General features: G+C 51.8%; 1 protein-coding gene and 1 long non-coding RNA gene across 10 annotated transcripts; one reads left to right on the top strand and one right to left on the bottom strand.

The window, feature by feature from the left end:
* Positions 1-1,242: 1,242 nt before the first annotated feature.
* On the top strand, positions 1,243-15,204 carry LOC120965365 (uncharacterized). Of its 7 annotated transcripts, none has more exons than XR_012187887.1 (9): positions 1,244-1,954; positions 2,026-2,410; positions 2,524-2,638; positions 2,710-2,866; positions 2,938-3,776; positions 3,848-4,004; positions 4,076-4,230; positions 4,607-4,674; positions 5,701-5,833. It is a non-coding gene; the product is annotated as an uncharacterized lncRNA (long non-coding RNA). The 7 variants fall into 7 exon arrangements; XR_012187882.1 differs by having other exon boundaries at positions 2,026-2,638; positions 2,938-3,094; positions 3,166-3,776; XR_012187885.1 differs by having other exon boundaries at positions 2,026-2,638; positions 2,938-3,320; positions 3,434-3,776.
* LOC109749475 (uncharacterized) lies at positions 5,952-12,478 on the bottom strand. 3 transcript variants are annotated; one of them, XM_045229336.2, is made up of 7 exons: positions 12,253-12,478; positions 10,713-11,255; positions 9,861-9,980; positions 8,263-9,195; positions 7,088-7,559; positions 6,906-6,980; positions 5,952-6,385 (listed from the first exon to the last, which is right to left on the bottom strand). In XM_045229336.2, the coding sequence occupies exons 2-7, from the start codon at positions 10,886-10,888 to the stop codon at positions 6,245-6,247; spliced, it is 1,917 nt and encodes a 638-aa protein (XP_045085271.1). In that variant the 5' UTR covers positions 10,889-11,255; positions 12,253-12,478; the 3' UTR covers positions 5,952-6,244. The 3 variants fall into 3 exon arrangements, with proteins under 3 accessions (XP_045085271.1, XP_020164024.2, XP_045085272.1); XM_020308435.4 differs by lacking the exon at positions 12,253-12,478 and adding an exon at positions 11,483-12,177; XM_045229337.2 differs by lacking the exons at positions 9,861-9,980; positions 12,253-12,478 and adding an exon at positions 11,483-12,176.
* Positions 15,205-24,081: the final 8,877 nt, after the last annotated feature.

Genomic DNA, 24,081 nt, shown 5'->3' with positions numbered 1-24,081 from the left:
TAAAAAAATTTGAGGGTCTAAGGGTTATAGGGGTCTAGTCTACGCACTTTTTTCTGTCCAAACTGTAAAAAAGCAGTTATGTTTACATATTTGGGGGTTTAGGGGTACTACTAGAGATGCTCTAAGCAGGATACATGTGATCGGAGATGGAGTCAGGGAAATTGTATGAGGGGGTCCTATTGCTGCAACACCGTCATTGGGGAGGTCAGGAACCACGATAATACATTTTTTGTTCCCAATACATCATATTATTAGCTATAACAATGTTGGTTTATCAATGTTGGCGTGGGCCATGCCCCTAGCTCACCCCCCCCCCCCCTCACTGCCTCTGTCACTACATGTGATAGACTAAAAATTTCAAGATTTTCATATATGTTTTGAATGAAGACATTGAGTTGCATAATTGCTTGAACGTAGCTTTTTGTTTCCATTTAGAAACGATTTTTAAGGTATATGGAAATCAAATTTCAAATATTTCCACTAAATACGTAGAAATGCTTTTAATACCTCAAAATAGAAATGACTTAAGAAAAATTATCTAAATTTGACATGAACAAACAAACAAGGTATGTCGCATGTAGAAAAGTTTGGGGCATTTGAAAACAATAGTTTTGATAGGCACCCCACATGGTACCTTAATTTGATGTGTTCAAAACAATAAGAAATACAAATCATTACATAAAAAGATGGAACATATGCAGGTATATTAGTGTACATTACCACAATACCTAGTTGCAGTACAAAATCAAGTGAAAATGATGAACAAACCATGATGTGGACTACAGACTTCCTACTCCCCCTTCGAATTCTAAATCACTTGTTGGGAGATGATTGAATTATAAAATCAATGTATGCTTACACCGTTACTAAAATCTATGGGTTTTTTAACGCAATCTCATTAGGTAATATGATGAACCCATACAAAATCTCATTGTATTTAAACCGCATTTAGATTTTATAGGAAAATAAAACAAATAGGATGCTTGTAATTGTATGGAATTTTCCAAAGAAATATTTAAAAATTTCATATTTTTTGACAGGAGGCTATGAGTTACGTAAGTACTTGACAAGATTTGCTTTTAATTTAGAGACCATTTTAAGGTACATGTAGTTCAAATTTCAAATATATCGAGTAAATAGATAGAAATGCATTTAGTGCCTACAAAATTGCAGATGGTTTTAGAAAGATGCCTAAATTTGATATTTAGTCTAGTCCTAGACATGAAGCCTTATTCCCATACCCATACCATAGCATAATTTTTATTTGATAAAAGATAATTAACCAAAACTCATTTTACCAATGACATGCTCTCTTGGCCTGCCTATCATTGGTCTGCGAGGCTAATAGTGTGTCGGCCCAGAACGGTCCATCGCGTCCCCTACCCTACAAATTTGACCCCTAAACCTAACTCTCAACATTAAATCCACCCCTCTCCCAATCTCCACAGCCGACGGCAATCCCCCACCTCTACCTCTCCCTCCCCTACACCCACTCCATCGAAGCCTCCCTACAGATCTGGCGACGCCTCCGCTAGGCGGGATGGCCACGATGTCCATGTGCTCGGCATCGATGGTGGCCGCACACGGGACGACCCCAACGGCCGTGCCTGGGATGGCCACTTCGGATCTCGGCCTAGTGGACAATGACGACCAGATCTACCGGCTGGGAGGATCTCGGCTGCCTCCTCGACGACCTCTCGTCGGCCACAACCATATCATTTGGGAGGTTGGTTCATAATGAATAAGGATAACGTCCGATTACCTTTTGTGTACTATATAATGCTCACTACCACCTACTATTTGTTCTCGCATTGGGATCTCTTTTGTGGCTGTGCGCGGGATGGCCACTTCGGATCTTTGCCTAGTGGACAACGACGACCAGATGTACCGGCAGGGAGGATCTCGGTTGCCTCCTCGGCGACCTCTTGTCGGCCACAACCATATCATTTGGGAGGTTGGTTCATAATGAATAAGGATAATGTCTGATTAACTTTTGTGCAATAGAAAACTCTCACTACCACCTAGTATTTGTTCTCGCATTGGGATCTCTTTTGTGGCCATGCGCGGGATGGCCACTTAGGATCTTTGCCTAGTGGACAACAACGACCAGATCTACCGGCAGGGAGGATCTCGGTTGCCTCCTCGGTGACCTCTCGTCGGCCACAACCATATCATTTGCGAGGTTGGTTCATAATGAATAAGGATAATGTCTGATTACCTTTTTTGCAACAGATAATGCTCACTACCACCTAGTATTTGTTCTCGCATTGGGATCCCTTTTGTGGCCGTGCGCGGGATGGCCACTTCGGATCTTGGCCTAGTGGACAACGACGACCAGATCTGCCAGCAGGGAGGATCTCGGTTGCCTCCTCGGCGACCTCTCGTCGGCCACAACCATATCATTTGGGAGGTTGGTTCATAATGTATAAGGATAATGTCCGATTACCTTTTGTGCAATAGATAATGCTCACTACCACCTAGTATTTGTTCTCGCCTTTGGATCTCTTTTGTGGCCGTGCGCAGGATGGCCCCTTTGGATCTTGGCCTAGTGGACAACGACGACCAGATCTACCGGCAGGGAGGATCTCGGTTGCCTCCTCAGCGACCTCTCGTCGGCCACAACCATATCATTTGGGAGGTTGGTTCGTAATAAATAAGGATAATGTCCGATTACCATTTGTGCAATAGATAATGCTCACTACCACCTAGTATTTGTTCTCGCACTGGGATCTCTTTTGTGGCCGTGCGCGGGATGGCCACTTTGGATCTTGGCCTAGTGGACAACGACGACCAGATCTACCGGCAGGGAGGATCTCGGTTGCCTCCTCGGTGACCTCTCGTCGGCCACAACCATATCATTTGGGAGGTTGGTTCATAATGAATAAGGATAATTTCTGATTACCTTTTGTGCAATAGAGAATGCTCACTACCACCTAGTATTTGTTCTCGCATTGGGATCCCTTTCGTGGCCGTGCGCGGGATGGCCACTTCGGATCTTGGCCTAGTGGACAATGACGACCAGATCTGCCGGCAGGGAGGATCTCGGTTGCCTCCTCGGCGACCTCTCGTCCGCCACAACCATATCATTTGGGAGGTTGGTTCATAATGAATAAGGATAATGTCCGATTACCTTTTGTGCAATAGATAATGCTCACCACCACCTAGTATTTGTTTGCATTGGGATCTCTTTTGTGGCCGTGCGCACGATGGACACTTCGGATTTTGGCCTAGTGGACAACGACGCCTAGATCTACCGACAGGGAGGATCTCGGTTGCCTCCTCGGCGACCTCTCGTCGGCCACAACCATATCATTTGGGAGGTTGGTTCATAATGTATAAGGATAATGTCCGATTACCTTTTGTGCAATAGATAATGCTCACTGCCACCTAGTATTTGTTCTCGCCTTTGGATCTCTTTTGTGGCCGTGCGCAGGATGGCCCCTTTGGATCTTGGCCTAGTGGACAACGACGACCAGATCTACCGGCAGGGAGGATCTCGGTTGCCTCCTCGGCGACCTCTCGTCGGCCACAACCATATCATTTGGGAGGTTGGTTCATAATAAATAAGGATAATGTCCGATTACCATTTGTGCAATAGATAATGCTCACTACCACCTAGTATTTGTTCTCGCACTGGGATCTCTTTTGTGGCCGTGCGCGGGATGGCCACTTTGGATCTTGGCCTAGTGGACAACGACGACCAGATCTACCGGCAGGGAGGATCTCGGTTGCCTCCTCGGTGACCTCTCGTCGGCCACAACCATTTCATTTGGGAGGTTGGTTCATAATGAATAAGGATAATGTCTGATTACCTTTTGTGCAATAGAGAATGCTCACTACCACCTAGTATTTGTTCTCGCATTGGGATCCCTTTCGTGGCCGTGCGCGGGATGGCCACTTCGGATCTTGGCCTAGTGGACAACGACGACCAGATCTGCCGGCAGGGAGGATCTCGGTTGCCTCCTCGGCGACCTCTCGTCGGCCACAACCATATCATTTGGGAGGTTGGTTCATAATGAATAAGGGTAATGTCCGATTACCTTTTGTGCAATAGATAATGCTCACCACCACCTAGTATTTGTTTGCATTGGGATCTCTTTTGTGGCCGTGCGCACGATGGACACTTCGGATTTTGGCCTAGTGGACAACGACGCCTAGATCTACCGACAGGGAGGATCTCGGTTGCCTCCTAGGCGACCTCTCGTCTGCCACAACCATATCATTTGGGAGGTTGGTTCATAATGAATAAGGATAATGTCCGATTACCTTTTGTGAAATAGATAATGCTCACTGCCACCTAGTATTTGTTCTCGCATTGGGATCTCTTTTTGTGGGTAACTTTGAGGTTAGAATATCATTTTGGCGCATATGTTGGGTTTGTTAAACGGTCCCTCCATTTGCTCTTGTGAATTTTTGTAAAAATGTTCATATTTTTACGTACATGCCTTGCCTACCTATAATTTTTGTTTCACGCTATTGTTCTTCTTCAACTTAAGAATACAACACCGGTTCCGTGTAATAGACCTGATTTACTTTGGGAGTATGTGCATCTCACGCTTTGCAGAAAATGTTACTCGTATTCTATGTTTTTTTGTTTTGTTTATAGGAGTCAAAAATAACTAGACGAGGGGATAAAGCAATTCATTTGAATGAGCCACCATGCAGCGAACAAAGGTATGATAGTCTCTCCCAGCATGTTTAATCTCAACAATGACCGGTAATTTCAGCAGCTTCGGTATGCACCAACTACAATTATTACAATGTTTCTTGTGTAAGTACCAACTACCATTCAAAGCAATTTAAAGAATGGACACCCAAAAATGGCTAAAAAGATATGCACAATGAGCATTAGTAGGAACTAACACAACTTATTGCCAAAATTTGTCACCAATGTCAACCGATATAGCAAGCAGATAAACCAATTCTTTGAATTACTGAAATTTTGGGTATGGATATATCTCTTGTTTTGGGAAAGGAAGGCAACCAGATTCAATCTGTACACATGTACTCCTCGCTGCTGCTGGCTATAGTCGCTACTCACCATCCTGATTTCCCATGTCCAGCTGCTCCTTTGTTTGTCGATGTCGTATTTGCCACCGCCCTAGTGAGCCAGCTGCTCTCTCTCCTTGGCAGAGCCCCTTGCCATTGTAGTTCCCTCACCATTCGCGGCTGGTGTCGCGCTGCCCTGTCGCCTCGCCAGCCCACCATGTATGAACACCCCCCCCCCCCCCCCCCCCCCCCCCCCCCACCAACACCTTCCAACATTCCGCCTCGCTTCCAGGCGACACTACGGACAGCCACGCCGTCCCTTGTCTCCGACACTGTACTTGGCATGGCCTCATTGGAGTCGTCGCCGCCTATCTAGGTGCCTCGCCTTTCTCTTTTTCGTAGGAATCGAGTGGTGCCCAAATCAATTTCAGGCGTTAAATACCAACACACTAAATCCATTGCACTCTACTTGTTATCTAACCAAAGTGCCAAATATACCCTAATAGTAGAACGCCACGAGAATTGGAGCATATTTTAGAGAAGGGCCCGTCTCTCCGACTTGCACTGCTATCGCATGCACGGAAAAGGAATGAGAGGCTCGCTCCGGCTCAAACTAATCGAAATGGATGCCGCTCTACTAAGCACTAGCAGTAAATCTTAGAGCCACGGTGTGGCAAAGAGCATACCCTGATTTCAGTCATGTAGCTGCAGGTGTGGCATTGTGGCAAAGCTCATCGCCAAGTTAGCAACAATTTTGCCTCCAGCAGCGCCCATATCCGATCACCATATCTCATCAATCCACGTGAGAATCTCGCTTGCCCAAGTGAGGCAAACAGTCCCTGCAAAACAGAAATTCATGGTGGCTATCGGCAGGAGACAGCGCCCACAAAGCACAAAACCGGCACTGCAAAATTCAGCCAAGAAGAAGCAAAACGATGCAAACGGAATAACAACGACGAAACTGAGCGAAAAGGTTTGTTTCCTCTTCCAAGCTCTTCCCCAGGCTATGCAAGTCTGGAACCAAGTCTGGTAATATGCATAGCCCGCCGCCACCCCGGCCCCCACCACGGAGGTGCGGAAACAGCGGCGGCGGGCGACGACCGACCATTTGTAAACCAACGAACCGTTTGTCATCGACGACACGAATGAACGAAAGTTTTAAGAAAAGGAAAAGAGCCGAACGCCGGCTAGAGTTCTTTTTGATTTTTTAGTTTCGACTGACCCTCATGGAATGCCCATGAGTCTACTGCTGCCTTCAACCCCTCTTCCTCCGGCTAGCACGCTCCTCCGCATCGGTGACGCCAAAATGTTTTTTTTCTCCCGCCGCGTCATCGTCGGAGTCGCGCCTCTTGGAGCTTAGGGCGTCCTCCTCCGCCATTGCTCGCAGGCCGGGGCGCTGCAAAACAACACAAAGATTATCAAGCTTGGCTGCTGAAAGAGAGAAACAGAAACAAAGCCCCCCCTCCAAAAAAAATCTGAAACAGAAACATGCAACGGGGCCTTGGCTACCAAGACGTACACGACGGCTGGCCACGTGTAGACATGACAAAATCTCTGTACTGGACACACCTGCACATCGGCAGTCAGCCACATAGACAGGCCAGTCCGAGCTCGCATGCACAGTCAACAATGGTCCGGGCCCACGTGACATCGGCTAGGACGACGATAAATAGAAAGCCGGTGACTTCTTTCCCTTCTCCCCCAAACCCTCCCAGCTCTATACAAATAAGTATTCAATCATCTACGTATAGTATAGCACTAACCGTCATAAGTATCATCCAAATATCTGAAAAGTCTAAACAATCATATAAAAACTAATGCCATTGTTCTAATGACGAAATGACGGTGCGGTGTAAATGTAAGTAAAAATAAAGCTGGCTGGTAAAAAAAAGTGTGCAGTGGAGATGGAGCGGTACCTTCTTTTGCTTCTTCTGGCGCACCATGTACCGGGCCCTGGTCACCTCAGGCAGCGTCTGCCCCGGGAACAGTTTCTGCGCCAACACATCGCCGATCGTGTCAGCCTTACCACTCGTAGTAACACCGAGACGAATGCATGCATGGAAGAGAGACAAAAAAAGAATGGCGGTGCGTGGCGTACCTGGAGCTTGTCCTCGACGGCCTTGGGGCGGCGCTGCAGGGGGCGGTAGGGCAGCCTGCCGCCGGTCATCGCGAACCAGTCCTCCTCCTTCTCCCTGCGGGTGAGCTGGGTCGCGACGTATGGCAGCGGCAGCCGGGCCAGGGCCTCCACCGCGACGTGCGGCGCCACCGCCGGGGGCTCCTGCACCATTGGCGCCTTGCCTTTCTCCTTCATCGACTCCTGGCGCGGCGGCTGCTGCCTCTGCGGCTGTGGCGTCCTAGGCTCCGCCTTGGGCGCCGGCTCCTGCTCGCCGTTGCTGCCGTGAGCCGCCTTGTCCGCCGCCTGACGGTACGGCTGCCGCCTCGGCTGCTGCTGCGGCGGCTTGGGCTCATGCACCTTGGGCGCCGGCTCCTGCTCGGTGGTGCGAGGCGCCTTGTCCGCCGCTTGCTGCTGCTGCTCGCCGGCAGCGGCATGAGGGTCCTCCGCGGATGATCTGGTCACCGTCATTTTTGGCATCATCGGTAAGCAAGGACGACGGACACGACCGAAACTGAGCAATGCCTATGCGATCTAGCCTGCCCAGCGACTACAAGTACACCGCATATAAAAGGAGACCTCTACTCTACAGATGGATAGATAGATGGTTGGATATGCGCAAGCAAGCACACTAATGCCACTAATGCATGCAGCAAATCTCTACTACTAATGCCGATTTAGCGGTGATATCACCAGTTCCTCTGGCCAGCACCGCGTATACATACAATAGAAGGAAAGTATTAATGGCATTAGTATACATGCAATAGGTGGATAGATAGACACTGCTGTTTGCGTGTAGAGTGATCGCCCAGATTATCAGTATGTATCCCGGAGATAATGAGGTGCCGATTAATGCGTGTGGCGTTACTTACTTTGGTCTACTGCTGGCGTATAAAGGGCAATAATACAAATGGTGTAATTGAGTAAAGAAACGCGCCACTATTTCTAAAAAATGGAGGGGGACCCACACCGCCACGCAAGCGAGACCCGGCCTGGACCTGACCTGAGCCCACGGGCAGTGGCTCGGACCCAACCGGACCGGCCCGACCGAGACGGCACAACACAGACGGAGTGGGGACGCTGCCGCCGTGGACGACGGACAGGTCCCATGGTGGCTACCTTACCTGGCGTCGACACAGAATGGGGCGTGGCGTGCGTACCTGCGCTGCGAGAGGGTGGCGGCGCGAGGTGGCAGTGGCGAGAGGGTGGCGACGCGAGGTGGCAGTGGCGAGAGGGTGGCTGCGCGAGGAGTGTGTGGTGATGTGTCGAGGATGACGGGGCCGCGGGTGCTCGGCGGCGGCATCAGCTTCTCCGCCTCCGCGTGCGGCTGGGCCTGGCCTTGCGCTGCCGGGCGTTTCTTCAGCCTTAAGATGGTCCGGCAATGTGCCTGAGCGGGGATCAGCTCGAGCTCAGGCGCGGGGGTGGGAGTGAGCACCGGTGCTGGCGCGGGAGTAGGCACCGGTGCGGGCGCGGGTGCGTGCGGCTCGCGGCGGGCGCGCGAGCGCTTCTTGCGGCCCCACTTGAGCGGTGCGGGGTCTTCCGGCGCGGCGATGGTGATGCAGCTGCTGCTGCCACCACCGAGGTCGGTTCCCTGGGTGGCCTGGGCGGCGAGTTTGTAGAACCCGCCGCCGCCGAGGTCGGCTCCCTGGGTAGCCTTGGCGGTGAGGTTGTAGAGCCCGCCGTCGAGGCTGTTGTATGGTTGGGAGGCTTGGGCGGCGAAGGTGTAGACCGCCCCGCCGAGGTTGTTGGATGCCTCGGAGGCTTGGTCGGCCAAGTTGTAGAGCCCACCGCCGAGGTTGAGTCCCCGCGAGGAGTTCGCGGCGGCGTTGTGCAGCTGGTGGTCGCTCATGATGGCAGCGGATGAGGACGCCGAACGCCCTCCTGGCCGGCGCTGCTCGAGCGAGGCGTGGGCGAGGTAGGACGCGAGGCTCGAGCTGTCGGCGTCCACGGCCTGGTCGCCGTCATGCTCGTCCATGCTTGGTGCGGGTGACGGCGCGGGTTCTGCTGGCTTTCTGGTGGTGGCGCTGCCACTGCCGCTGCCGCTTCCGCTACCATTGGGGACTGGAACGGATTCCGGGTTGATCATCTGGTACCTGCACGAAAAACGAGATCAGACAATCCAGATACTCCCTCCGTTTTTATTTAGACTGGGTATTACTAAAGTCAAGCTTTGTAATCTTTGACAAAGTTTATAAACCAAAATATTAAGATACACAATAACAAATCAATACCATTAGATTTATTATTAAATGTACTTTCACATCATATATATTTGTTATGGTAAATGTTTATATCATTTTTTATAAACTTGGTCAAACTTTACGATTTTAGGCAACGATTTGGATCGCACGAGAACCAAGTCAAACACTTGGGATACAACATGAAACCAACAGCAAAAACTTTTTCCCCTCATCGCAAGAACTGTAAACCAAAACCAAAATTAGTTCTAAAACGCAACCACGTCTACGAACTGAAGAACTGAAGTGCAGAACCCGAGCACTCGAAGATCTGCTCGACGGAAATCCGCACAAAAAAGCACACACGGAACTGCCTGCAGCGACGACACGAAAACAATCGGCCGAAAGCATGAATCTTCCGCCAAGACAGACCAAACAGAAATCCTAATACAGACCAAAATCGACAGAAAAACTCTACAACCAGTCACAACAGCCGTCGAGTGGGGAAAGAAAAGAATTTGAGGCAGTGAGACGAGAAAGATTGGTAAAATCCAGCAGTGAGACGAGACAGGCAACCAAACCGTGAAAGATTGGTAAAATCCGCTGGCTCCTCCTCGGTGGTGCGAGGCGCCTTGTCCGCCGCTTGCTGCTGCGGCTGCTGCTGCTCGCCGGCAGCGGCATGAAGGTCCTCCGCGGATGATCTGGTCACCGTCATGTTCGGCATCGTCAGTAAGCAAGGACGACAGACACGACCAAACTGAACAATGTCTATGGGATCTAGCCTGCCCTGCCAGTACGAGTACACCGCTTATATATAAAACGAGACCTCTACTCTACAGATGGATAGATGGATGGTTGGATATGCACAAGCAAGCAGATTAATTAATGCCACTAATGCGTCAAATCTCTACTACTTTTTTTTTGAGGAACTAATACTACTACTAATACGAATTCAGCGGCGATATATACTTGTACTGGGCCTGCACCGCGTACATATACAAACAATAGAAGGAAACTATTAATGGCATTAGTGCCAGGATAGACACTGCTGTTTGCGTGTAGAGTGATCACAACACAACACAGACGATGCTGGAGATCGCCTAGATTATCAGTATCTATCCCGGAGATAATGAGGTGCTGATTAATGCGTGTGGCGTTACTTACTTGTACTGCTCGCGTATAAAGGGCAAGAATACAAAAGGTGTAATTGAGTAAAGAAACACGCCACTTTTCTAAGAATGGAGGGGGACCCACAACGCCACGGGCCCTGGCCCAAGCCCATGGGCAGCGGGTCAGGCCAGACCGACCCGACCATGACGGCGCAACGCAACTCAACATGGACTAAGTGGGGACGCTGCCGCCGTCGACGACGGGCAGGGCCCATGGTGGCTACCTTACCTGGCTTCGACAGAGAATGGGGCGTGGGAGTGTACCTGTGATACGAGAGGGTGGCGGCGCGAGGTGGCAGTGGCGAGAGGGTGGCGGCGCGAGGAGTCTGTCCCGAGGTGTCGAGGATGACAGGCCCGCGGGCGCTCGGTGGCGCATCAGCTTCTCCGCCTCCGCGTGCGGCGGGGCCTGGCCTTGCGCCGTCGGGCGTTTCTTGATCCATAGGATGGCCCGAAGACGTGCCTGAGCGGGGGTCAGCTCGGGCTCAGGTGTCGGGCCATCCTAAGGATCAAAAAACGTCCGGCAGCGCCGCCTGACCTTGCGCCACCGGGCATTTCTTGCGCCTGGTGGTCGCTCACGATGACTGCGGATGAGGACCCCGAACGCCCTCGTGGCTGGCGCTTCTCGAGCGAGGTGCGGGCGAGGTAGGACGCGAGGCTCGACCTACCGGCGTCCACGGCTGGGGCAATGTCGCGCTCATCCATGCTTAGTGTGGGTGACGGCGCGGGTTCTGCTGGCTTCCTGTTGGCGCCGTTCTGCTGCCGCCGCCATTGGGGACTCGGACGGAATCCGGGTTGATCCTCTGGTACCTGCACGGAAAATGAAATCAGACAATCCAAAGATGGCATTAGTGAGCACAAGAACCACGTCGAACACTCGGGATACAGATTGAAACAAACATTAAAGAAATTCTTCCCCTCATCGCGAGAATTCTATCTAAACCAAAATCAGTTCCAAAAAGCAACTACATCTACGAACTGCGAAATTGGATTGCGAACCCCGAACATCCAAAGATCTGTTCGACAGAAATCCGTACAGAAACAATTGGGCGAAAGCATGAATCTTCCGCCATGATCCTGTCGCCGGAGTTGATCGTCGTCGTGCAGAGGGGTGGACCTGGAGGAGGCCATCTCGACGCGTGAGTAGCCGACCAGTAGGGCTTAGCCTCTAAGCGGGGCACCATCGTAGTCCCCACAATTGATCCGGCAACCAGAGCGACGAGGTGAGATGCGCCGATGATGGGTGAGGGTGATAGGGACGGGCGGAGAATAGATCTACATGGTGGAGGCTATGCAGCTCCACCTTCCTGGACGGGTGGCGAATGGTGGTAGGAGGCTCGATTTGCGGAAGATGGGGAGGCTGGGAGAAGAGAGAAGGGTTTGTGGCGGCTAGGAGAGGTCAGAGGAGTCGAGTGTGGATTGATTTAGGGTTCCATCGTGGGATGGATGGATGTGGTATTTTTGTATGGCAGAAATGCTAGGGCCCACATGTCGGGCCTAACTGACGGCACTCGTGGATATCAGGTATAGGAGTGGTGGAACGTACCCACCCCTACGATACCTGGTGGGGACAACTTTTGGCCCATAGGCATACCTGTGGGTTGCAAATTGAGCACAAATAAGGTAATTAGCTGATGGCGTGCCTCCTGGGACATGCGTGTGTGGTGCCATGGAGGATATGCTTGATGGGCATGTCCATAATCGAAAGCACCGGCGAGGAGGTCACCTATCAATGTAACGAGAAACGAAGGAGTAGGAGAGGGATCCAAGGGCGGCCAGGAGGGGGAAGGAGAGAGAGAGTGCATACTTGAGGTAGTGAAGAACTGGTTGATGGTGGCCATGCCGATGATTGAGAGCATGAGAAGGGGAATCCACGCCCTCGCTTGGTCGGCGAACCCCATCGACGTTGATGCATAGAAGGCTTCTCCAGAGAGGCTTCCCGTCGGCCCGTCACGGTGGCATGAGGCTCGATCTAGGAAGAGGGAAGGGCTGGGAGAAAAGAGGGTTGGCGGCGGCTAGTGAAGGAAAGAGGGCTATTGTGCGGTTTGATTTAGGGTTCTGATGTGAGAACACTGGGTGTGGTATTTTTATATGAGAGAAATGATAGGGCGCACATATCGGGCCTAATTGATGGGCCCACGGGAATTAGGTACGGGGAGCGCTGGATTGTACCCATCCCGACGACACCCTGCGAGGACTACATTTGGCCCATACACATATCTGTGCGTAGTAAATTTAGCCCAATAAGGTAATTAGGTGATGGTGTGCCTTCTGAGATGTGTGTGTGCAGTGCTATGGAGGCTATGCTTGTTGGGCATTTCCATGATCGGACGCACTTGCGAGGAGGTCGCCGGTCGATGGAACAAGAAACGGGGAGAAGAAGAGAGATCTAAGGGAGGCCAGGAAAGAGCGCACCCAAGGTAGTGAAGATCTGGCCAATGGTGGCCACACCAGTGAATGCGAGCAGGAAGAGGGAGATTCACATCCTCACCTGGCCGGCGAACCCCATCGACGATGGTGCATAGAGGGATACAAAGCATGGATGCATACGAACCCACTTTCATAATCTTAAAGGAAAATTACAATTGTACTTTGCATCACTGTAGACACATCGGTGCACGCGCCAGCTGCATGGCCTTGAACTGTCTCTCTCGCGACAAACGGTGCTCGCATAGGTCGCGTGCTCGATCGGCGCACAACTAATATTGCTGATGCGTTCTCGTCTTGTAATGAACAGGAATCGATAGAACACCGTCATGGGAGGTCGGCCAAACCTTGCCACCATGCGCACATTTGGAAGGATGCTACATTGCTATCTCTACCAACAAGGTGTTCCAATGTGGAAATATCCAAGAGCAAAAGTGAATCATCATTCTTGATTAACACATGATTCACTATAACCAAGTAGTATTTGTGATTGAAATCTTCTTTGTAAAGTATGTCCATATATGTACTAATGTTACGATCATATATACTAGTGATATTGTTTACATATAAAGGAAAATGCCTTTCAATTCACTAAGCATGATGATGCATATTTGGGGTATTTCATATGCATGGATGAATAGTTTTTTTGGGTACTGACGTGCATGAAAGCTTGGCTTTATCAGCTACAACAAAAGGATCGCCCTTTCTGTTATGAATATGTCAAAAAAGTATGGTATGCTATTACAAGTAAGTATTAGTTTCGTGACTTAGTGGATAATAAAATGCAAAGCACAACATGTCTCGCAATCGACTGAATCCATCGAAAAGGCTACCAGTTCTTCGTTTGTAAGCAAAGGAAAAGAAAAACAAGTAGTACAAGCAAAACTAGCTAGCTCTAACCTCTAAGAGATACCAACAATTGATTCCATGAAAAGAATAGCATGCCTCTTGTTTTGCGAACAATAGTTTGCCGCTTTCCTAGCAGATTTTGATTATCAAATCGTCAAAAGTGCGTGCGTGATCGCCTTTGGTTGCTTGCGTGCGGGGAGCGTTGGCAGGTGAGCGGTGAACGTACCAGGGTTCATGCACGTCCATGCGAGTGACGTCCTTGATATCCTCAGGCTGCGTTTAAGTGTCTGCTCGAGTCTATAGATGATGATCAAACGATGAGTCACTGAAGTTGCAGACGAGTACACGCTCAACCACATCTGCAGACGAGTACACGTTCAGTGACGCGGTGTGCATGCCAGTATGTGCGTGTCCTATTGTACATATACAGAAGAAAAAAAAGTCCAGCTGGAAGATTCAAGCACACGCACGGTTGCAGCTGTTGCATGCATGCGACGTTAGGAGTGCACTGGCACACCGCCCGCCGCTTGTACTCGCCTGCAAATGTACGTATTTGTCAAACGTATTTCGTGGCAACTTCAGTTAGATTAGATAGGCGGCAGTGACTCATCGTGAGGCCATCATCATCCATAGACACGAGTTCCTGACGCTTACAGCCAGCCTGGGGATAGAGAGGCCGACACTCGCATGGACGGACGGGCGCCTAGGTGCAGCCGAGAACGCACCAGTCCCCTCGCTAAAAAAAAAAGAGAGAGAGAGAAAGAGAACACACTAGTCACAGAGTTTCAGTTACCCGTTGCTGTGCTGTAAAGTGCTGCAGCTTCACTGTGGAAAAGAACAACGAGTTGCTCGCGGATCGGCGGAGTCTCGCCTCCTCCGGTGGCCGGTCGTCTGAGCGACGTGAGGAAACGGAAGCAACTAGTAACCGAAGGAACGACCGAACGAGAGCGAGGAAGGACCGGCGCCGCCCGGGCGGCGAGATCTTTTTTTTTTTTGAAAGATCCAGGGATTCCTGGCTTTTCATTGATTTAGCAGAGAGCAATGGGGAAAACAAACATGGGGAGGGGGGTGACCCGTAGGTCAAGGAGTGAAGAGAAAAGAAAACGGAGAGAAAGAGAAAAAACTAGGGTTTTCAAGGTTACATATTCCCGAACGGGGGCTCTAGGCATGTTGCGCCCGCGGCTCGCCACAGATCGATGGCTCTCCTGATGGATGCAACTACCTCAGAGACGGAGGCCACCTTGCCCCTGAAAGTGCAGTCGTTTCTTTCTCTTCGGATTTCCCACAGAGCCAGGAGGATGAGGGAGTTGACAGCTTTTCTGAATGCTGGGCTGGTGTCGTTGATCATCTTGGTGGCGATCAATGTGGAGTTCGGTAGCGGTTGCCATCTGGTCGGGTCGACGGCGCCACATCCGGTCCACGCCGCCAGCCTCTGCCATACCACCCTAGCAAAGTTGCATTGCCAGAAGAGGTGCGTCGCCGTTTCGAGGTTTCTGACATGGTTGACAGAAGTAACCGTTTGGCCATCCTCTTCTTTGTAGTCTGTCGTTGCACCAGATTCGTTGCTTGAACAATAACCAGTAGAAGATCTTGATTTTTCCAGGGGCCCAGGTGTTCCAAATTAGCTTGTGCAAAGGAGAATTGATCCTGCCAAAGAGTTGCATGTTGTAGGCTGAGGCAGCAGTGTATGTTCCTGATGTTGTGAATTTCCAAGTGATTTCGTCCGGGATCCCCGGCTGCAGCTGCACAGCGGCAAGACGGATGTGCCTGGCCAACAGAAGAAAATCTTGGAGCAGGGCACCGGTGTTTCCATGGGCGAGGTCACGGATCCAGGTGTCAGCCGAGAGGGCTTCTTTAACTGATCTGTTTTTTCTCCTCGCGTGGGCGAACAGAGCCGGGAAGGAAGCTCGCAGGGTCGATGATCCCAGCCACGCGCAGTTCCAAAACGAGGCAGTTTCCCCGTTGCCAATAGTCACCTTTTTTGCTGCAGCGAAAAGCTTCTTGTCTGAGTCGTCGCAGGGCAGCTCCGAACCCGCTCAGGGCCGATCAGGGTTGCACCAGCGGAACCAGAGCCACCTGAGCCTGAGCACGCGAGAGAGCTGCTGTAGATCAAGAACGCCGAGGCCCCCGTATTCCGTCGGGGAACAAACTGTGGGTCAGTTGACCTTGCATTTGCCACCGGAGAGTTCCTCATCGTGAGCCCAAAGGAAGCGCCGCCTGCACTTGTCGATGTCTTTGAGCAACTTTTTTGGAGCCCGCGGCACCGTCAGAACGAAGGTAGGCAACACCGTTAGGACGGAACGGACTAGAACCCTACGGCCTGCTATCGACATGAGGCGTCCTTTCCATGCCACCAGTCTGGCTCTTATGCGATCAAGAATGAATTGAAGATGGACTAGTCGGACACGGGAGATGGTAATGGGGAGGCCTAAGTAGCGCAGCGGGAAGCCGACCACCGGACCGCCAAACCCATGCAGCACATCTTGAAGATCGATGTCGCCGCAGCTAATAGGTGCTACTGACGATTTTTCCAGGTTGATGCGGAGCCCCGTGGCCTTCCCGAAATTATCAAGCAGCAGAAGCAGGTTGTCGATCTCTTGGCGAGAGGGGTTGACGAAGATCATGGCGTCGTCGGCGTAGAGGCAAGTTCTGAGGGTTCCTATCCTACCCGGCAGGGGGGGTGAGCAAGCCATGCTCCTCTGCTCTTCTAAGAGACGATGCAGTGGGTCGATGGCGAGGATGGACAACAAGGGCGAGAGCGGGTCTCCCTGCCGCAGCCCTCTACGGTGGTCGATATCGCGTCCAGAGCAGCCGTTTAGGACGAAGGCCGAAGAAGAGCTAACTAGCAACATCGAAATCCAGTCCCTCCATCTAGCACTAAACCCTAACTTATCTAGGAATTGGAGTAGATATTCCCAGGAGACGTTGTCAAAGGCCTTGGCTATGTCTAACTTGATGAGCAGGGCGGGTGTTTTGCGACAATGCAGCGAACGGACGGCATTCTGAACATATAGGAAGCTATCATGGATGCATTTGGATTTCATGAAGGCTGACTGGGCTGGAGATTAGCTGCTCCATCACCTGCGACAGTCTGAGCTGCAGCACCTTTGCAATGAGCTTGGCCACAGAGTGAATTAAGCTTATTGGGCGATAATCTGCAATTGTTTCAGCACCATCTTTCTTTGGCAGAAGAGCAACTAGTGCCTTGTTTAGAGGTTTGAAATCACCTGCCAGGTGGTGGAACTGGTGGAAGGCCGCAAGTATGTCATGTTTGATCGTCGACCAGCAGGCTCTAAAGAAGATGTCGTTGAAACCGTCAGGGCCCGGAGCTTTTTCCGGGGGCATGGCTTTGATAGCATTCCAAATCTCCTCTTCGGTGAAAGGGTTATCTAGGCCCCCACCCTGAATTGACGGCAGCTGGAGCTCGTTCCTATTTATCATTTTGAACAATCTTGCTTAGATCCCAGCAGGCTGTTGAAGTGTTCAAAAATGCAATCCTCCTTGTCTTCATGAGCAGTGACCACTCCCTCATTTGTTTTCAATGCAGCGATGAAGTTTTTGCGACGCCTTGAGTTTATCTTTGCATTGAATTTTTTTTATTTGCATCCCCCGCATGCAACCAGGTAATTCTGGATGCCTGTCTCTTTCGGACGCGCTCAATAGCAGCGAGCCCGAGCAGTCTTGCTTTCAGTTTCTTTCTTAGAGCGAGTTCAAGCGGGGTCAGTGATGACCCACAAGTATAGGGGATCTATCATAGTCCTTTCGATAAGTAAGAGTGTCGAATCCAACGAGGAGCAGAAGGAAATGACAAGCAGTTTTCAGTAAGGTATTCTCTGCAAGCACTGAAATTATCGGTAACAGATAGTTTTGTGATAAGCTAATTCGTAACGGGTAACAAGTAACAAGAGTAAATAAAGTGCAGCATGATCTTCCACCAAGTAAACCAACTAGCATCAACTACAAGGAGTAATCAACACTACTAGCAACTCCAGGTACCAATCTGAGGTTTGGATACAAAGTTTGGATACAAGAGATGAACTAGGGTTTGAGAGGAGATGGTGCTGGTGAAGATGTTGATGAAGATTGACCCCCTCCCGATGAGAGGATCGTTGGTGATGACGATGGTGATGATTTCCTCCTCCCGGAGGGAAGTTTCCCCAGCCCTAGATTGGTTCCGCCAAGGTTCCGCCTCGTGGCGGCGGTGTTTCGTCCCGAAAGTTTGCTTATGATTTTTTTTCAGGGTAAAAGACTTCATATAGCAGAAGATGGACACCGGAGGCCTGACAGTGGGCAGACGAGGCAAGGGGCACGCCCAGGGGGGGAGGGCGCACCCCACCCCCCCCCCCCCCACACACACACACACCCTCGTGGATGGTGGGTGGCCCCCCTTGGTAGTTTCTTCGCTCAGTATTTTTTATTAATTTCAAAAATAACTTCCGTAGAGTTTCAGGACTTTTGGAGATGTGCAGAATAGGTCTCTAATATTTGCTCCTTTTCCAGCCCAGAATTCCAGCTGCCGGCATTCCCCCTCTTAATGTAAACCTTGTAAAATAAGAGAGAATAGACATAAGTATTGTGACATAATGTGTAATAACAGCCCATAATACAATAAATATCGATATAAAAGCATGATGCAAAATGAACGTATCAGTCAGCAGCCGGGTCTCTTGAGCGACGTCGAGGCGAAGAATAATTTCAGAAGCAATGTGGAACTGCAGTCTTGCATCACTAAAATGTGTCTTGCTCCAAATTTTCAGATCTTTTGTTGTCCTCAATAGTTTCAGCTTCAGCCTGACGAAAGCGCAGGAGTGATTGATAGGTCTGTTCCAAGCTCTGTCCACCGTCTCGTGGAAGTGGGGAAATTTTGGCCAGAAAGATTCAAACCGGAACTTTGCTTTTTTCCCTGGGGAGGTGGTATCCCCAAGGAGGAAAGGGCAATGGTCTGAGCATGCAGTAGAAGAGGCCATCAGGATGACTGAGGGAAACAACGCTTCCCAACTGATGTTACAGAAGAATTTGTCGATGCTCTCTAGGGTTGGTCTCTCCCTTTCATTACTCCATGTAAATCTTCTGTTTTTACATTTGATTTCTCTGAGCTCACCCGAGTCAATGGCACTTCTGAATGTGCCCATGATTCTGCGGTTTATGCGGTCATTGTTTTTGTCTCTGGCTTCATAAATTATGTTAAAATCTCCGTTAATCAGCCAGGGTTGTCCAACTGGAGGGGCAATGCTTCTTATCTCAGTCAGAAAATCTTCTTTCCTCTCATCATCAGCCGGCCCGTAGACGGTAGTCAACAAAAAAGATTTGCCCGATGCTTTGAGCCTGACTTGTGCAGTTATAGCAAACTGTCCAATTGCTTGGGAGTTGATCTCCACAACATCAGGGTCCCAGAAGATGGCAGCACCACCTCTGGTGTCGAAGGCAGGCAGCACTACGCAATCTCTAAGCTTGGCGCCTCCAACTTCTCTGGCCAAATCAGCAGTCCAGGTGGAGATTTTTGTTTCCTGCAGACAGAGAATGGCAAGGCGATGGGAAACAGCAACTTCAGCAACAGTAGCTCTTCTCGCGGGCGAGTTCAGGCCCCGAACATTCCATGAAATAATTGGGCAGAGGTTTTCAATCATGGGGACACCAGAATTTCTCCGAAAGGATTACTGGATTGATGATACTGAAGAACAGGTACACAACCATCCTAACAGGGGGTGCCGGCGACCACCAATAGGCCCCAACTCTCGCCGGCGCCAGCTACACGACGAACTACAGCTACGATTACAGAGCATCATCGGGAAACTAGATCCTAATTCTAACTGACAGAAGGTCAGCCACCCTCGGAGACTACTACTAACGAAGACTAACATAGAAACTACTGGCCATCAATGGCAGCTCCGTCAGGTCCGGCGAGGCCTGCAGCTACAAGGAGTGCCGCCTCGTCCAGGCGAGTGAGCCTGGCAATGCAGGCGATGTCGTCAACGGTCAGGGGCTCCTTGAAACGGCGGATGAGCGCTTCAGCAGCCTGCGGAGTCATCTTGTCCTTCGGTCCCAGCAAACCCAGCTCCCGGACGATGCGGAATGCGGCGCGCTCGGCCACCGGGATCGAGCAGTTCATCATCGCCTGCCTGGCGCTCTGACGCACAGGAGCAGAGGGGGGCCTTGCCCGAGACTTGGGTGGTGCAGACTTGCGCGGCGGGGGGGTCTTGATGATCGGTGGCGGCGGGTCGGTGAAGAGGCCGCGGTCCGGGGCAGCATCTTCCTCTGGCACGATCACCATGTCACTGACGCGTCGAGTAACCGCGCCGAGCTGCACTTCCAGAGCGGCGAGATCGCGCGCTGGTCTGACCGAAACGGCCGTGGCACGCGTCACCGCGGCTGCACCGCCTCCAACTCTTCCCTTGCGACAACGCTTGCTGATGCTACGTACAGCCCGGGGATGGAAGTGCACTGGCACCAGGGTGACCACGCCCAGTCACCAGTGTTTCGGATGCTTCCTCTCGAGGTTGCCGCTCATCTGCAAACGCTCCCCGCGACGTCTAGAAACGGCGACGAGCGGCCGGCGCCGCGCGACGAACGTAGTTATAGTTAGCTCTTAGGACGAAGAGGGAGCGAAGACTCGGATAAGTATATGACATTCTACCATGCACAAATGTTTCGTGCATTTATTCACCGTCTATCATTGCTTCAATATTCGTGCCATGTTTTTTTCAGTCTGCCAAAAAAAAAACTCTACACCGCTCGTACTACTATATGACATTCTACCTGCTCGTACTACTATTACGTGTTAGAGATACATTTGGGATACTTGTATTTGATAATTTAGGATTTATAATCCGTCTCCTACCTTATTTTCAGGAGAGGCGTCTTGCCCTTTAAGTCTTGTACTCAATATATACTCGCCCTCGAGGCTCAATAATACATCCATCATATTCCGCAACAATCCTCTTTCTCCCTTATAACATGGTATCTATCGCAAGTCGATCCTAAGCCCTAGCCGCCGCCGCTTCCGCACCTGCGCGCCGCCCCCGGGGCGGTCGGCCTCCATGACCGCCGCCGGGGGCCGCGCCACCCGTACCTAGGGTTCGTCCGCCGGCAGTGTTGGCCGGTTGCCCTAAAGAGTCTTTTTTCCCGATCCTTTGATCCGGGTTTTCTCTCTCTCGCCGGTTGCTTTGATCGGCGTCTTTTTTTTGGTTTTCCGATCTATTCTTGATCGGTTTGCGTCGCCCACCGCCGCCGTCGACCCCGAGCGCCTCTACTTCGGCCCTGGCGCGACCAGCAGGCCTCTCCTCCGACCCGGCGGCCACGCGCGCCGAGACGGCCCGTCAGGGCCAGCCACCGTCCGCGCGTCGGTCCGCCCGTCGCCCTGCGCCGGCCGTCACCGCCCTGCTTCGACCGGGACACCTGCATCGCGCCGACCGGCGGCCTCGCGCCATGCAACGGCTAATCATAGCCGTCGCTCGCACGCCGGCCCGCCCATCGATCCACATCACCCGCCTCCGCCGCGTCTGCACGGCGGCCCGGTACCTCGCCGGCCTCGTCCTCGGCTGCGTCGGGACGGCTACGTCAGGCTCATTGGCTGCCTCAACTCGGGCGCCGCTGCTCCGTTGGTCACTCGGGCCTCGCTGCCCGGGCGCCGGCGTTGCTTTGGCAGCCCGGGTGTCGGTGCTGACAAGCTCGTCCGCACGACGTCCCACGCCATCCGTCGTCGCCAGCTTCATCTCGGACTCCGCCGCCACCACGTCTCCACCGAGCGGCGTCCCCGACCTCGCGCGCGATCGGCTTGATCATCCGCTCGCCGCCGCGATCCGCCTCATCTACGCCGCGCGACCGACCTGGCCCGTCGGTTACGCGCGCCTCCGCAGGTCCCGTGAAGATCATCCCCGAGTTCAGCGCGCCTCTCCACCGATCGAGCATCGGGCTACCGCTGCGTCGTCCCCTCGGGCCGCAGCGCCGCCGCCCCGTGGTTCTCCTCGCGGCTGCATCGACTCGTGCGTCGCCGCTGCGTCGTCCTTTCGGGCCGTAGTGTCGCGATACGTGGTCCCCGCCGCCGCCCCGAGGCCGTCCCCGCGGTTGCACCGACTCGCGAACCGCTGTTGCGTCGCCCCTTCGGGCCGCAGCGTCGCGGCCCGCGGTCCCGGCCGCGGCCCCTAGGTCTTCCCGCCGTCGCCCCGACCCGCCTACCGCCGCTGCGTCGCCCCTTGGGCCGTAGCGCCGCAGCCCGCGGTCCACTCCGCCGTCACCGCGCGTCGACCTCCCGTGGTATGCACCGCGCCGTCTCCCTTGGCGCGGAAACGCCACCGTCCGCGCAGGTCTTCGTCACGCTGTCAGGGTTCTTCGCCTACTTCGAGTACCGCCGCCGCACTCCTAACCTAGCCGCCGCCGCCGCTCTTCTTTGGCCGCCGCCGCGGCTACCTCCGTAGCTGCCGCCGCCGCCCGTCCACCCCGCTTCGTCTTCGTCCAGCACCAGCTCGTCGCCAGCGTCGCCGTCATCTACCCCGACCGCTTCATCTACTCCAACAACCGTGGGCGACATTGGCCCCGCACCGATTGGCGCCGCAACCGTCGTCGAGTCCTTCTCTGCTGGCCTCTCCGACCTCTTCGACATGGCGTACAGCTCGTGCAGGTCCCAGTCTACGCATGCCCGGTGCTGGCAACACCGCCGCGTGCCTTCGTCCACGACGTGTCCCTGGGCCTGGCAAGCCTGGTGCGGCGCTTCGTCAACTTCGTCTCCGACCGTCTACGCATGCCCGGTGCTGGCAACACCGACGCGTGCCTTCGTCTACGATGTGTCCCCGGGGTTGGCAAACCCGGCGCGACGCGTCGTCAACACCATTCTCCTTCCTGGCGCATCACTTCTTCGACACCACTGCGTCCATGACTAACTCGGCGCTGTGGCTCCATGGCGACTCCCTCGACACCGGCTACCCTGACTCGACATCGACCACGGCGTTCTTCGCACGGCTACCTCGATCACGGCTACACCACCCTACGCTCTCAGCTACATCGACATCGGCACAAAGGGCTATCATCTGCTTGAGCAACTCGTCGGCTTCCTCTACAGTCAACGCGTCCGCGACGCGACACCGTCCACGACGCTCCCGCTAGGACTGCAGGGGGATGTCAGTCCGTCGGCTGCTATTCTCTCCAGTCTGACCGTCCGCGACGCTCCTGTTGTTCGCAACGCTACCGCTACGACTGCGGGGAGATGTTAGAGATATATTTGGGATACTTGTATTTGGTAGTCTAGGATTTGTAATCCGTCTCCTACCTTATCTCCAGGAGAGGCGTCTTGCCCTCCAAGTCTTGTACTCAATATATACTCGCCCTCGAGGCTCAATAATACATCCATCATATTCCGCAACAATCCTCTCTCTCCCTTCTAACACTTCGAACAAGAACAAATTCGCACCCCGAGCGGTTGCCGTCACTGCAGATACAACTCGACACCACTCCTTAAAACGATCACATTGAATTCATGTTTTAGCCAACTAATTCAAAAGTCTAAACTGATGAAGAGATAAGGGCAATATATTTGAACAGACCACAATTATACTACGATGCGTGCATACTTCGTGCGTGTATTCACCCTCCATCATTGCTTCCATATCCGTGCCATGTTCTTTTCAGCCTGTGACAAAAATATTACGGTGCTACAAAATGTTTCATCGGTCTTTTTTCTTTTCTTTCAAAGTGTACCATTTTATTTCGTTGTGTACCAACAAATTCAATCTAAAACAAGGGCACTCTTGTTTGTCGGTACACAATAAAACATTACGATGCACTCTGAAACATGGAGAAAAATATCAAGTGGATGTATGGACGGTGAATACATGGAACGAATCTCAAAGCAACGACGGAATGTTGATGTATCATGTATCCACGGTATATCCCATGCTTGGTGGAAAAGACACACTCGAAAACTCTACCTCAAAACGGAGAGACTTGAAACTAACCGAGACGGTGAGATGTCACGGTAGCCCCTCTAGAAGTTATAATTTTAACTTCAACAAACTTATTAGAAAACAAGTGCACTATTATTTGAAGGAAATTAGCATTTGCCACCCCTAGTGGAAATGAGAAAATAGTAAAGCTACAACCTAAGGCACTAATTGGCACTGTTGTTTTCTCATTTTTGTTTTTCTAATAAGTTGGGGATGGTCATAATTTATTATGACAATTTACATGGGTATGCATATATTCTAATACTATGTGCATGATGTTTTTTCTACTTTTAATAGAAGTACAAATTTTACCAAATAAAAAAAAGGGTCTTGTGTAATAGGGCGGGAAGGGTTGCCACAACGGCCAGTTTGAAAGGGGACAAGGTCGCAGCTTATCCTAACTAAAGGCAGTCTTTGCCTGCAAA

This window comes from Aegilops tauschii, chromosome 1, assembly GCF_002575655.3.
Source record: "Aegilops tauschii subsp. strangulata cultivar AL8/78 chromosome 1, Aet v6.0, whole genome shotgun sequence".
Lineage (NCBI taxonomy): Eukaryota > Viridiplantae > Streptophyta > Magnoliopsida > Poales > Poaceae > Aegilops > Aegilops tauschii.
The sequence above is the reverse complement of the archived record's forward strand: the minus strand, read 5'-3'. Positions and strand labels throughout refer to the sequence as shown.